Source organism: Oncorhynchus tshawytscha, linkage group LG22, assembly GCF_018296145.1.
Source record: "Oncorhynchus tshawytscha isolate Ot180627B linkage group LG22, Otsh_v2.0, whole genome shotgun sequence".
NCBI lineage: Eukaryota > Metazoa > Chordata > Actinopteri > Salmoniformes > Salmonidae > Oncorhynchus > Oncorhynchus tshawytscha.
Genome location: NC_056450.1, coordinates 29,892,547 through 29,907,559, shown reverse-complemented (window position 1 = coordinate 29,907,559; position 15,013 = coordinate 29,892,547). Strand labels below are relative to the sequence as shown.

The 15,013-nt window shown below is 42.0% G+C and overlaps 1 protein-coding gene and 1 long non-coding RNA gene across 3 annotated transcripts in view; one reads left to right on the top strand and one right to left on the bottom strand.

Moving 5' to 3' along the window:
* The window catches only part of LOC112222297, a 33,873-nt gene that overhangs the window by 5,782 nt on the left and 13,078 nt on the right, over positions 1 to 15,013 (top strand). The gene's annotated exons all lie outside the window — the stretch shown is intronic.
* On the bottom strand, positions 10,784 to 13,909 carry LOC112222296 (amphoterin-induced protein 3-like). The gene is made up of 2 exons (XM_024385060.2): positions 13,448 to 13,909; positions 10,784 to 13,029 (listed from the first exon to the last, which is right to left on the bottom strand). Exon 2 carries the CDS (start codon positions 13,008 to 13,010, stop codon positions 11,571 to 11,573), a length of 1,440 nt encoding a protein of 479 aa, XP_024240828.1. The 5' UTR covers positions 13,011 to 13,029; positions 13,448 to 13,909; the 3' UTR covers positions 10,784 to 11,570.

The following is a 15,013-nucleotide window of genomic DNA, read 5'->3' as shown; positions in this document are numbered from 1 at the left end:
GCACTTACTTCAGTCATCATGAAGTGCTTTGAGAGACTAGTCAAGGATCATATTACCTCCACCCTACCTGACACTCCAATTTGCTTACCGCTAGGTCCACAGATGATGTAATCGCCATCACACTGCACACTGACCTCTTACCTACAGTTGAAGTCGGAGGTTTACATACACCTTAGCCAAATACATTTAAACTCAGTTTTTCACAATTCCTGACAATTAATCCTATTAAGAATTCCCTGTTTTAGGTCAGTTAGGATCACCACTTTATTTTAAGAATGTGTCAGAATAATAGTAAAGTGATTTATTTAATATTTAATTTCTTTCATCACATTCCCAGTTGGTCAGAAGTTTACATGCACTCAATTAGTATTTGGTAGCATTGCCCTTAAATTGTCTAACTTGGGTCATGTTTCAGGTAGCCTTCCACAAGCTTCCCACAATAAGTTGGGTGAATTTTGGCCCATTCCTCCTGACAGAGCTGGTGTAACTGAGTCAGGTTTGTAGGCCTCCTTGCTCACACACACCTTTTCAGTTCTACCCACACATTTTCTACAGGATTGAGGTGAGGGCTTTGTGATGGCCTCTCCAATACCTTGACTTTGTTATCCTTAAGCCATTTTGCCACGACTTTGGAAGTATGCTTGGGGTCATTGTCCATTTGGAAGACCCATTTGCGACCAAGCTTTCACTTCCTGACTGATGTCTTGAGATGTTGCTTCAATATATCCACATAATTTTCCTTTCCTCATGATGCCATCTATTTTGTGAACTGCACCAGTCCCTCCTGCAGCAATGCACCCCCACAACATGATGCTGCCACCACTGTGCTTCACAGTTGGGATGGTGATCTTCGGCTTGCAAGCATCCCCCTTTTTCCTCCAAACATAACGATGGTCATTATGGCCTATTTGGCCTATTTTTGTTTCATCAGACCAGAAGACATTTCTCCAAAAAGTGCTATCTTTGCCCCCATGTGCAGTTGCAAACCATAGTCTGGCTTTTTTATGGTGGTTTTGGAGCAGTGGCTTCTTCTTTACTGAGCGGCCTTTCAGGTTGTCGATATAGGACTTGTTTTACTGTATATATTGACATTTTTGTACCCGTTTACACCAGCATCTTCACAAGGTCCTTTGCTGTTGATCTGGGTTTGATTTGCAATTTTCGCACATTCATCTCTAGGAGACAGAACGCGTCTTCTTCCTGTGTGGTGTGACGGCTGTGTGGTCCCATGGTGTTTATACGTGCATACTATTGTTTGTACAGATGAATGTGGTACCTTCAAGCGTTTGGAAATTGCTCCCAAGAATTAACCAGATTTGTGGAGGTCTACAATTTTTTTCTGAGGTCTTGGCTGATTTCTTTTGATTTGACCATGATATCAAGCAAAGAGGCACTGAGTTTGAAGGTAGGCCTTGAAATATATCCACAGGTACACCTCCAATTGACTCAAAGGATGTCAATTAGCCTATCAGAAGCTTCTCAAGCCATGACATCATTTTTTGGAATGTCCAAGCTGTTTAAAGGCACAGTACACTTAGTGTATGTACATTTCTGACCCACTGGAATTGTGATACAATTTCACTGTAAGTGAAATAATAGATGATGATGATAATACATGTCCTAACCGACTTGCCAGAACTGTAGTTTGTTAACAAGAAATTTCTGGAGAGGTTGAAAAATTAGTTTTAATGACTCCAACAAAAGTGGATGTAAACTTCTGACTTCAACTGTATGTAAGAATGCTGTTCATTGACTAACTCATCATTTAACACCAAAGTACCCTCCAAGCTCATCATGAAGCTCGAGACCCTGGGTCCAGGATAGAGGTCGACTGATTATGATTTTTCAATGCCGATACCGATTTATAGGAGGACCAAAAAAACCCGCTACCGATTATAGGAGGGCCCAAAAAAGCCGATACCGATTAATCGGCCGATTTATTGTTATTTTTTAAATATTTAGTATTTTATATTAAAAGTTAATTTTAATTGTCATTTTTTAAATTAGATTTATTTGTAATAATGACAATCACAACAATACTGAATGAACACTTAGTTTAACTTAATATAATACATCAATAAAATCAATTTAGCCTCAAATAAATAATGAAACATGTTCAATTTGGTTTAAATAATGCAAAAACAAAATGTTGGAGAAGAAAGTAAAAGTGCAATATGTGCCATGTAAGAAAGCTAACGTTTCAGTTCCTTGCTCAGAACATGAGAACATATGAAAGCTGGTGGTTCCTTTTAACATGAGTCTTCAATATTCCCAGGTAAGAAGTTTTAGTTATTATAGGAATTATAGGACTATGTCTCTCTCTATACCATTTGCATTTCATTAACCTTTGGATGTTCTTATAAGCACTTTAGTATTGCCAGTGTAACAGTATATCTTCCATCCCTCTCCTCGCTCCTACCTGGGCTCGAACCAGGAACACATTGACAACAGCCACCCTTGAACCAGCATTACCCATTCAGAGCAAGGGGAACAACTACTCCAAGTCTCAGAGCGAGTGACGTTTGAAACGCTATTAGCATGCACCCCACTAACTAGCTAGCCATTTCACATCGGTTACACCAGCCTAATCTCGGGAGTTGATAGGCTTGAAGTCATAAACAGCGCAAGGCTTGAAGCATTGCGAAGAGCTGCTGTCAAACGCATGAAAGTGCTGTTTGAATGAATGCTTACGAGCCTGCTGCTGCCTATCACCGCTCAGTCAGACTGCTCTATCAAATCATAGACTTAGTTATAACATAATAACACACAGAAATACGAGCCTTAGGTCATTTAATATGGTCGAACCCGGAAACTGTCCTCCCGAAAACAAGACTCTTATTCTATTTGATCTAACGGGTGGCATCCATAAATCTAAATATTCCTGTTACATTGCACAACCTTCAATGTTATATCACAATTACGTAAAATTCGTACAAATTAGTTCGCAATGAGCCCGGCGGCCCAAACTGTTGCATATACCCTGACTCTGCGTGCAATGAACTCAAGGGAAGTGACACAATTTCACCTGGTTAATATTGCCTGCTAACCTGGATTTCTTTTAGCGAAATATGCAGGTTTAAAAATAAATTATATTATTATATGCAACGCAGGACACGATAGATAAACTAGTAATATCATCAACCATGTGTAGTTAACTTGTGATTATGATTGTTTTTTATAAGATACGTTTAATGCTAGCTAGCAACTTACCTTGGCTTACTGCATTCGCGTAACAGGCAGGCTCCTCGTGGAGTGCAATGTAATCAGGTGGTTAGAGCATTGGACTAGTTAACTGTAAGGTTGCACGATTTGAATCCTCGAGCTGACAATCTATTGTTCTGCCCCTGAACAAGGCAGTTAACCCGCCGTCATTGAAAATAAGAATGTGTTCTTAACTGACTTGCCTAGTTATTGGAGATTAAATAAAGGTGTAAAAAAAAAAATTTGTCCAAAAATACAGATTTCCGATTGTTATGAAAACTTGAAATTACTAGTCACTTTAAATAACGCCACTTTAATAATGTCTACATATCCTACATTACTCATCTAATATGTGTATATACTGTATTCGATACCATCTACTGTGTCTTGCATATGCCGCAAGGCCACCACTCATCCATATATTTATATGTACATATTGTTATTCATCCCTTTACATTTGTGTGTATAAGTTAGTTGTTGTGTATTTGTTAGATTACTTGTTAGATATTACTGCACTGTTGGAACTAGAAGCCCAAGCATTTCGCTACACATGCATTAACATCTGCTATGTGTATGTGATCAATAAACTTTGATTTGAATTTAAATGCATTCTAGCTGACTACCTCATGAAGCAGGTTGAGAGAATGCCAAGTGTTTAAAGCTGTCATCAAGGCAAAGGGTGGCTATTTTGAAGAATCTCAAATATAAAATATATTTTGATTTGTTTGACACTTTGGTCTACTACGTGATTCCATATGTGTTATTTCATAGTTTTGATGTCTTCACTTATTCTACAATGTAGGTGTGTCCAAACTTTTGACTGGTACTGTATGTGTATATGTATGTGTCACCCGTGTGGCTGGTCCCCAGTCCAGGGCCATCTTTGAAAAGGTGCTGACATCATTTATTGACCAACACACTCTGGCTGCATTTACACAGGCAGCCCAATTCTGATCTTTTTTCCACTAATTGGTCTTTTGACTGATATCAGATCTGTCTAAACGCAGCCTCTGTAGTTTAGACATGAGATTGGAGTGGTGATGACTCTGGTGCTTTGCATTCATTCTACGTGGGCATGTCTGCATGATGCCATGAAATCAGGTGCTCTCTATTTCCATATTAAGCATTTATTGTGATGATGTGGTTCAAGAAGAAGAAGATTATGGTGATTAAAGATGATTATAATTAGCAGTGACTTGGTTTTGATAAGACTGATCGTCACCCTCTCAGATTCAGACTGCACAATGATAATTTAATTAAAGATTTAACATTAAACAAAGACTTATCTGACCGGCTTTCCTTTGCGATACAGTATGTCAGATTGCAATTTATGGCTACTGGTGACATCTCCTTGACATTATAGAAAGGATTACATCTAATCCTATGCGATCTCAATCCTATCCTGACCACCTTTCTTCCTAAAGTTTGCATCCAGATGAAACAACATCTGAAAACATTGGTTAGTTAGAGGACTTTGATGTGGTGGCTTAGACGAAGAGATATTTTTCCTTGAAATCACTCCTTGTGTCTGGCCAGATGATGAAAATCTCTATGCACCCATATGTAATATCTGATCTCTTTGCCATTGACCTAATGTTCTCACAGGCAGCAGCTTTTGCTGTGCTGAATTATCCTATTGCAGCTCTACGTGTGTGTGTGTCCACCTCTGTTTTTTAGTTTGATCCATTTCTGATACTGCAGCATGTAAGCCTGTCATTTGAAGCATGCTAGATTAAAACAGAACAAAGCAAAAAGAAACCAGCACATTTCGCCTCAGATTTGCTTGGAGAAAGTGGCAGCACGCCATCATAGCGTTTATCAGTACAGCTCCCATTTGTGTGGCGTTAGTACCAATGTTGCAAGTGTTCAGTGCTGATGGATCAAAGAGATGCCGCCTTTGTCGGCCTTTCCAGTTGGTGATTTGTTTTTTGGGGGGGTTGTTGACGCCTGTTGAGGTTTCCGTTCTGCCACATGCCAGATAAACAACCATTATAGACATAAGTTGATAGGAGATGTGTGGTATTAGGAGTTTCAACACCGGTTACATTTTGGGTTCTGTGAAATGTTACTACCAGGTAGACTCCTGTCACAGGTAGATTGGGGTTTTCAGGGAAGGCTTGTGCACAGGCACTAGATTGTTTCTACAGTGTCCTAGTTTCCATTCATTGAATCACAAATTCAGGATTATTGGATTAAAACCCACTAGAGTCGATTGATGCACCGTCAAAATCTGTCAGTTTAAAGCAAGAGATTTTTTTAAATGTATTTTTTTGCATTGGATGTCTTAAGCCCTCATCCACCAACGTTGCACTTCCTCATCTGCGGTGAGAGGTGGCAAGGAGAGTTGTTTTGTCAGACCATGAGACATTTCTGAGAAGGCTGATTTTTGGAATGTCTGTAGTGTCCAAACGGTTTGACCTATAAACTATTATGACCACTCTATGGAAAGGGGAGACTCACGAACACGATGGTTCTCTACGACCCCCACAAGTGTCAGGGGACTTGTCTGAACTTGGTATCATCGATGAGACAACTTCTGTCTATAGCATCAGAACCGTTTGTGCTACAAACTAATGTCAACCTTGTTTGACTTTAATGAATGGCAATAATTTTTAAAAATCTGTTATTCAATGCACTTCTCTAGGCTATAGTAATAAAGGCCAAATTAATATACAATACCAGTCAAACGTTTGGACACAACTACTCAGTCAAGGGGTTTTCTTTTCTCTTTCATTGTAGAATAATAGTAAAGTCATCTGAACTATGAAACAACACATATGGAATCATGTATTAACCAAAAAAGTGTTAAACAAATCAAAATATATTTGAGATCCTTCAAAGTAGCCACCCTTTGCCTTGATGACAACGTTACACACTCTTGGCATTCTCTCACCCAGCATCATGAGGTAGTCACCTGGAATGCGTTTCAATTAACAGGTGTTAATTTGTGGTATTTATTTCGTTAATGAGTTTGAGCCAATCAGTTGTGTTGTGACAAGGTAGGGGCGTATACAGAAGATGGCCCCTTCGGTAAAAGACCAAGTCCATATTATGGCAAGAACCGCTCAAATAAGCAAAGAGAAACAACAGTCCATTATTTTAAGACATGAAGGTCCGTCAATGTGGAACATTTCAAGAACTAGTGCAGTCACAAAAACCATAAAGCGCTATGGTGAAAGTGGCTCTCTGGAAGACCCAGAGTTACCTTTGCTGCAGAGGATAAGTTCATCAGTTAATTAACAGCCTCAGAAATTGCAGCCCAAATAAATTATTCAGAGTTCAAGTAAGAGACACATCTCAACATCAACTATTCAGAGGAGACTGTGTGAATCAGGCCTTCATGGTCGAATTGCTGCAAAGAAACACCAATAAGAAGATACTTTGCTTGGGTCAAGAAATAAGAGCAATGGACATTAGATTGGTGGAAATCTGTCCTTTAGTATGGTGGTGCTTTGCTGGTGACATTGTCAGTGATTTATTTAGAATTCAAGGCACACTTAACCAGCATGGCTACCACAGAATTCTGCAGCAATACACCATTCCATCTGATTTGCGCTTAGTGGGACTATCGCTTTTTTTTCTTCTCAACAGGACAATGACACAAAACACACCTCCAGGCTGTGTAAGGGCTGTTTAACCAAGAAGGAGAGTGATGGAGCGCTGCATCAGATAAACTGGCCTCCACAATCACCCAACCGCAACCCAATTGAGATGGTTTGGGAGGAGTTGGGCCACAGAGACAAGGAAAAGCAGCTAACAAGTGCTCAGCATATGTGGGAACGGGTTCAAGACTGTTAACCAGCTTTATGATGAATGCTTTTCTGAGAGAATACATGAGTAATCAGACCCTTTACTCAGCACCTTTTGGCAGATATTACGGCATCCAGTCTTCTTGGGTATGACGCTACAAGGTTGGCACACCTGTATTTAGGGAGTTTCTCCCAGTTTTCTCTGCAGATCCTCAAGTTCTGTCAGGTTGGATGGGGAGTGTTGATGCACAGCTAATTTCAAGTCTCTCCAGAGATGTTTGGGCGCTGGCTGGGCCACTCAAGGGCATTCAGAGACTTGTCCCGAAGCCACTCCTGCGTTGTTTTGGCTGTGTGCTTTGGGTTGTTGTCCTGTTGAAAGGTGAACCTTCTCCCCAGTCTGATAACCTGCTCCAGAGTGCTCAGGACTTCATTAAGGATCTTTCTGTACTTTGCTCAATTCATCTTTGCCTCTGTCCTGACTAGTCTCCCAGTCCCTGGCACTGAAAAACATCCCCACAGCATGATGCTGCCACCACTATGCTTCACCATAGGGATGGTACCCGGTTTCCTCCAGACGTGACACTTAGCATTCAGCCTAAAGAGTTCAATCCTGGTTTCATCAGACCAGAGAATCTTGCTTCTCATGGTCTGAGTCTTTAGATGCCTTTTGGCAAACTCCAAGTGGGCTGTCATGCCTTTTACTCAGGAGTGGCTTCCGTCTGGCCGCACTACCATAAAGGCCTGATTGGTGGAGTGCTGCAGAGATGGTTGTCCTTCTGGAATGTTCTTCCATCTCCACAGATGAACTATGGAGCTCTGTCAGAGTGACCATCGGGTTCTTGGTCACCTTCCTGACCAAGGCCCTTCTCCCCTGATTGCTCAGTTTGCTGCAGAAATGTTTTGGTACACTTCCCCAGATCTGTTTCTAGACACAATCATGTCTTGGCGCTCTACGGACAATTCTTTCAACCTCAATTCTGGGTTTTTGCCTGACATGCACTGTCAACTGTGAAACCTTATATAGACAGATGTGTGCCTTTCCAAATCATGTCCAATCAATTGCATTTACCACAAGTGGACTCCAACATCTCAAGGATGATCAGTGTAAAGAGGATGCACCTGAGCTCAATTTCAAGTCTCATAGCAAGAGGTCTGAATACCTATTTACATAAGGTATTTGTTTTATTTTAAAATACAATTGCAAAAATTACTAAACCGGTTTTCGCTTTGTTGGGGTATTCTGTGTAGGTTGCTGAGGATGCTATTCAATACATTTTTGAATAAGGCTGTAACATAATGTGGAAAAACGAGTGGTATGAACACTTTCCAAAGTCACTGTAAAGGGGTACTAAGATACTATCTTACATTTAGCTATTTGATTTTGTATGGGATCCAACCCTTTTTTTCAATTTTTGCCTAAAATGACATACCCAACTCTAACTGCCTGTATCTCAGGACCTGAAGCAAGGATATGCATATTCTTGATACCATTTGAAAATAAACACTGAAGTTTGTGGAAATGTGTTATATTCTCCTACATTAATTTCACATTAGATCTGGTAAAAGATAATACGTTGAATTTTTTGTTGTTGTACCATCTTCGAAATGCTCGAGAAAGGCCATAATGTGTTAGTCCAGCCCAGCCGCAATTTAGATGTTGGCCACTAGATGGCAGCAGTGTATGTGCAATGTTTTACACTGATCCAATGAACCATTGCATATATGTTCAAAATGTTGTATCAAGACTGCCCAAATGTGCCTAATTGGTTTATTAATACATTTTTCAACGTCATCATTGTGCAGTCTCCTCAAACAATAGCATGGTATTCTTTCACTGTAATAGCTACTGTAAATGGGACAGTGCAGTTAGATTAACAAGAATTGAAGATTTCTGCTCATATCAATGTCTATGTCCTGGGATGTTTTTTGTGTTACTTACAACCTCATGCAAATCACATTAGCCTACGTTAGCTCAATTGTCTCACGGGTGGGAAACACCGATCCTGTAGAGGTTACGAATTAAAATGTGACCTCATGAGAATTACTGTTTTTGAAGTCCAATCTTTCAAAGTGTGGGTAGCCTATTTTCCTACAGCAAAAATTGTCTTCATATTCTTGCTGAATCTTTTTAACCCTCCTGTTGAGTTCGTTTCATGTTAATTCATTTTGTGTTCCCCGTCCAAAATGACCGCCCCATCATAGCTGATTGTAAATACATTATATATGTATTATTACCTAATGTTGTGTTAGATCTTTTTATCAACTTAAGTTATTGTGAACATTACAAGTTTTGAACTTCTATTTGCTATTTATGGCCTGTAGGCCTCACTGACCTGAGCTCCTACAACTCGTTTTTGAGTAGAAAAGCATAATGTATGGATTATTTTGACTATAACAAATACTCAGATGAAACGTATTGTGCTATTTATCACAGATTACTTTCTGTCAAAGTTTAACAAGGACATTTGTTTTGAAACCATTTCAAATGTTTAAATAGTGGCAGTATATTGTCATCAACCCAGGATATGACGAATGTTGTTGGCCTTGAGGTCATCCTGATAACATTTTCAGCTGACAGCCGACCTTTCCTCTCAGGTGGGGATGAAGACCAGGACAAATTCCCATTCTTTGACTGGAATGTAACAACAACCTCAGCAGGGTCCTCTTCCTCATCACTGGAATGTAACAACAACCTCAGCAGGGTCCTCTTCCTCATCACTGGAATGTAACAACCTCAGCAGGGTCCTCTTCCTCATCACTGGAATGTAACAACAACCTCAGCAGGGTCCTCTTCCTCATCACTGGAATGTTCCACATTGGTTGTCTCTTGGTCTGGATCATATTCTGTGTTCTCTTCAACTTCTGACACTTCCGCCTCTAATGCATCTTCACTGTCAGTTTCCTGGTCTCTCTCCTCCTCACCAGTGTCATTATCAAAGAGATGATCAAGAGCCTCACATACAGTATATCATTTGGTCATTGTGCTGCCACAAAATGAGTTGTAAGCAAAGCCTCAAAAGCTTTATACCAGAGCTGCAAGAAAAGTTCTATATAGTATTGAAACGATGTTGCGATTGTTTCTGAAAATGCTAACAGGTGTGGTTCCTGTGGGGGAAAGATTCTATTGGGGAAAGGTTCCTGTGGGGGTTGCCATGGAAGCCAAGAAGGGGAGTGAGGTGTGTGTGTGTGTGTGTTTGCTCAAACATGCATGCATGTGTGGGTCTGAGAGAGGAAGTGTGTCCATCTGATGAATGGGCATGTGCCTAGACTCAATTTTATACACTAATTGTAGTCTCACCCATTCATTTCTAATGACCGGTTATTTTTGACCCTGAACACCACAGGTGTACACAGTTAAATAAAACAGCCCAATTTTTTTTATGAAAATCATCAATGTATTTGTGTGTTCAGATGCCCTGTGTGGACAAAGTCATGGAGCCTTATGACAATCAGAATGAATGAACTAAATGTTTCAAATAACTTTTTGAGAACTTTTTGTAATCAAACCCACAAATGCTGATGCTCCAGATACTCAACTAGTCTGAAGGCCAGTTGTATTGCTTTTTAAAATTAGCACTACAGTTTTCTGCTGTGCTAACATAATTGCAAAATAATTTTCTAATGATCAATTAGCCTTTTAAAATGATAAACTTGGATTAGCTAACACAACGTGCCATTGGAACACAGGAGTGATGGTTGCTGCTAATGGGCCTCTGTACGCCTATGTAGATATTCCATTAAAATCAGATCAGTTTCCAGCTACAAGGGTCATTTACAACATTAACAATGTCTACACTGTATTTCTGATCAATTTTATGTTATTATAATGGACAAAAAACAAAAACAAGGACATTTCTAAGTGGCCCCAAACTTTTGAACAGTAGTGTATATTTGCGGGGGAGTGTGGTTCGCCGGTGACCTGATATACTCACGCTTAACTTTAATCCCATGAAGGAAAAAAAAAAATACAATTCCAAAAACTCTATTACTCTAACAGCTTTTGTGGATGTCAGCCAAGTCCAAAATGTCCCAATAGGACTTCATCAGTGTTCCCCAATTCTGTCCCAGACCTTTCACCCGAATGTGTCTGCTCATGCACTCACGTCCATTTATGGATTTAAAAGGAATTAGCTCATGTTAAATATAATAGGAAATCTGTCTACAATCTTCCCATGCTTACACCAATGCAATATTTTTACACTTCAGGGAGAAGGGAGGACCAATGTGTTTGGAGTTCATGATTTTAAGGAGAGAAGATAAATTTCTCCAGTGCCGAAGTTCGTGCCGTTCAATTAACTTTGCTCTAACCTTCCACAATATCATGGACAGAAATATACAGTCTTGCAAAACTCAACCTGGTCTTCAATGAGACGGAGGAGGAAAGAGGAGGAACATTAGTTAGAGCCCTTATACAGACCTGTGAGGGTCTCTCTTTCACACTCTCTCCAGGGCTCAGCGATCATTTGAGGATAGTCCGGTTAGATGAAGCCTTCCAGCAGTGAAAGAGGAACGAGGATGTCATGTTTGTGTTCCATTCAGACCACCTGATACATGTCTATTGTAAGTCATGGCCTCAATTCTTAAAGTGCTCTTTGTCAGCGACAGGCTCTGATAGGTTAACTAGGAGAGTCCGCTGGCGCCCCACTCCCACTGCAACCCTGGTTGCTCCCTGGCCAGAGTGGCCCTCAGATCCCCGTTCTGCTCCTCCATCAGAGGCTCCATGAACACCACCCGCTTGTTGATGTTGGCCTTGGTTGGGTCCCTGTGGCTCAGTGTGGGGGAGAAGATGGAGGCCAGGGTGTTTGGGTCGTAGGCAGGGATCGGGATGGCCGGAGGCAGGGGCTGCTTACAGCACCCACAGCGGCAGGGCGTTAGGTAGAGGTACATTAGGATGACTACCAGGGTGACCACGCAACCCAGTAAGGTGGTGTAGCCCGTGTTGAAGGTGTCAGGCATGGGGCGGATCACGGTGACATTCACCTCCCTGGTTGCATTCAGCATGTGTTTGTAGTCCAGGGCTGTACACAAGTAGAGTCCCGAGTCATTCAGCTTGGCTGCTGGGATCTCCAAGGTCCCGTTAGGGAACACGTTGATGAAGGTGTCGTTGAAGCTCGTCTGGGTCAGGTATTCCTGATTTGGAGAGACCCACGTGTATGACAGCTCTTTACCTCTGAGGGAGGTTTGGCAGTCCAGATGAACCCTCTCCCCCTCGTTCACCATGAGGTTGGAGAGGAGAACAGCCATGGGCAAAGAGACCACCTTCCCCACTGTGCAGTTTTGGAAGTAGAGGGAGTGTTGAAGGAATCGGACCGAGGCGCGCGGCTCGCCGTAGATCAGGCAGGTGTGCTCATCTGTGAAGTCCCTGACCGAGTCGAAGCCCCTCTGCTCCCAGTGCCAGAACACACTGTACATGGAACACTCACACACCAGAGAGTTGTTATGGAGGTACAGCCCCTTCTGCACTGACCCCGGCAGTGCCTTCACATCCTCCCAGGGTAGTGTGGTCATACGGTTGGAGGACAGGTCCAACATGGTGAGAAACGGATGACTGTGGTCCCGTATGGAAAAGAAGGGGAATTCTGTGACTTGGTTGAGGCTGAAGTAAGCCTTCCTGAGACTGCTCAGACCGCTCAGCGTCCCACCCTCCACGCGGGTGATATGGTTGTTGTAGAGCAGCAGCTCCTCCAGCCTCCACAGACCCTGCAGGAAGTGCTGCTCCAGCACCCGCAGCCTGTTGGAGGACAGGTCCAGGTGACGGAGGCTGGAGGTGTTCTGGAAGACCCCATGGCCCAGTGTCGTGAGCTGATTGTTTGCCAGGCGGAGGGTGTCCAGTTTGGGCAGGCTGGAGAAGCTGCCGGGGCCCAGCCAGCCCAGCCGGTTGTAGCTGAGGTCGAGGGTGACTGTGGTGGGGGGCAGGAGGAGGGGCAGTCTGGTGAGGCCCTGGGAGCCACAGCTCAGTGTGTCTGAGGTGCAGAGACAGATGGAGGGGCAGGTTCCCTCTGTGGAGTGGAGGAGGAGGCAGAGCAGCACTACAGTGTCTGGAGAGAAGAGGGAGGTCATTCTGCTCTGGCCCGTTCTCCTAGGGAGGAAAAATATTTGTTATGTAAATTACCTACCATGGTTGAATGAATGCAGTGGGAAGAGATTGTCAATGACCAGTGACCATTACAATGGTCAGAATACTTTTACAAGGCTGAGAATGGAATAGAGTATAAACCATAAAAAGCCTTTAATCTATAGGTCAGTTTTATCATGCATGCACAAACAAAATGTATCCAGGGGATACAGAATTTTAAAAAGAAATAAAGATGATCTTATCACATGACTTATTACATATCTTATTGTCAAGTGTAACTGAACATTTTGGTTAGGAAGAAAACAGTCACAGCAGTAACAACTCTTAGATATCCTGATGCATGTTTTTCCATAATGTTCTGACTGTGTCGTCAAGAGTGTTCTTCCACTCCTGTACTACTAAAGGGTTAATAAAGAAATACCTTTTCCCTGAAGAGTACTTTCCCTCTCTGTACAACTGACTCAAAGGCTTGTCATCGTCCTCACCAAAAAGCAATTAAAACCGCATCGCTGGCACTGATTTAATAATAATAACACCTCCAAGACCCGCTAAAACAAACTACTCAAACAGCACGGAATCCTGACTGTTTTGTCTCTTTCCCCAAAGTACTATTTAATTCTAAGCAATCCTTCACACGAGTATCCAACTGTTCAGTCTAACTTCAGGACTTGTCCTTTTCCCAAAAGTAGTACTTCACGTTAAGCGAGCCACAGGTATCCAACAGTTCAGTCCGAAGTGAGAGCTTATCATCCCTTTCCCCAGACAGAATCCTGAGCAAAGGTGTCACTACTCTCTCTTCTATCACTCACTCAGTCTCTGTCCACTGGTAAAGTTGCTCTGTGAGCTTTGTCTGTCTGCCAAATGTGAGCGGTGCTTTATAAAAAAATCCTGCAGTGCTTTGCGATGTTACAAACACAGCTCACTTAATCTCCTACAATCCCCTCCTCCTGCTGTTTGTCATTTAGAGCACAGCCCTGTCTCCCTCACTGTCATCTTTTAAATAATGATGCTTTCCTTCCTTAGTCACTACTGCTATGTTTTCTCTCAAATTCCATCAACTTTATTGACATGGCGAGTTAAATCACTTGCATTGTCAAAGTATACATATACCAACAGTGGTTTGACTAACAGTAATAAGGTAACAATAATAGAAGTAGTGATAATGATAACATTAAAAGCAACTACAGCAACGAGAATAATGAATTAAAGTAATAGGAGGCTAGTTTTAACATGGTTGAAGAGTCACATGGCATGAAAGACAAGACGAGACAAAACAAAATGGCAAATGCTACTGTTGCATTGTACTTTTCACTGGTCGTCCCCCAGGTTGTGGGAGGGGGTCGTATATTTGGCTGCCAAAACTGCACATTTAGTTTTCACCCAATAAATATTAAAATAAACAATATATATATTGATAGTTTCAAATTCTTTCTTATTAATTTTGGGAAAGAAAGATTTCTTAGGTCTGAGTATTTGTTACAGTGTAATAGGAAATGCAGCTCTGTCTCTACCTCTCCCCAGAGGTAGAGTGAGCACAGCCTGTCCTCTCTGGGCAGCCTGGCTTGCCTGTGATCACCAGTCTCTATGGCCAGACTGCTGTCTGTCCCTCTGTCCTCTCTGGGCAGCCTGGCTTGCCTGTGATCACTGGTCTCTATGGCCAGACTGCTGTCTGTCCCTCTGTCCTCTCTGGGCAGCCTGGCTTGCCTGTGATCACTGGTCTCTATGGCCAGACTGCTGTCTGTCCCTCTGTCCTCTCTGGGCAGCCTGGCTTGCCTGTGATCACTGGTCTCTATGGCCAGACTGCTGTCTGCCCCTCTGTCCTCTTCTCTCTTTTAACTCCTGTGACTCTCTTTCTGCCATAACAGACAATGGGTGATTGGGGGTTTAACATGAAATATTCAATAGAGTGGTCATTGTCTTGTTGACAGTGTTCTACTTGATGAATCCCAGACGATTAGTATAGGGATATACACTACATGTATGTAAA

Excerpts from the sequence above, each read along its gene's own strand:
- LOC112222296 (XM_024385060.2), bottom strand. The coding sequence starts at position 13,010 with ATGACCTCCCTCTTCTCTCCAGACACTGTAGTGCTGCTCTGCCTCCTC.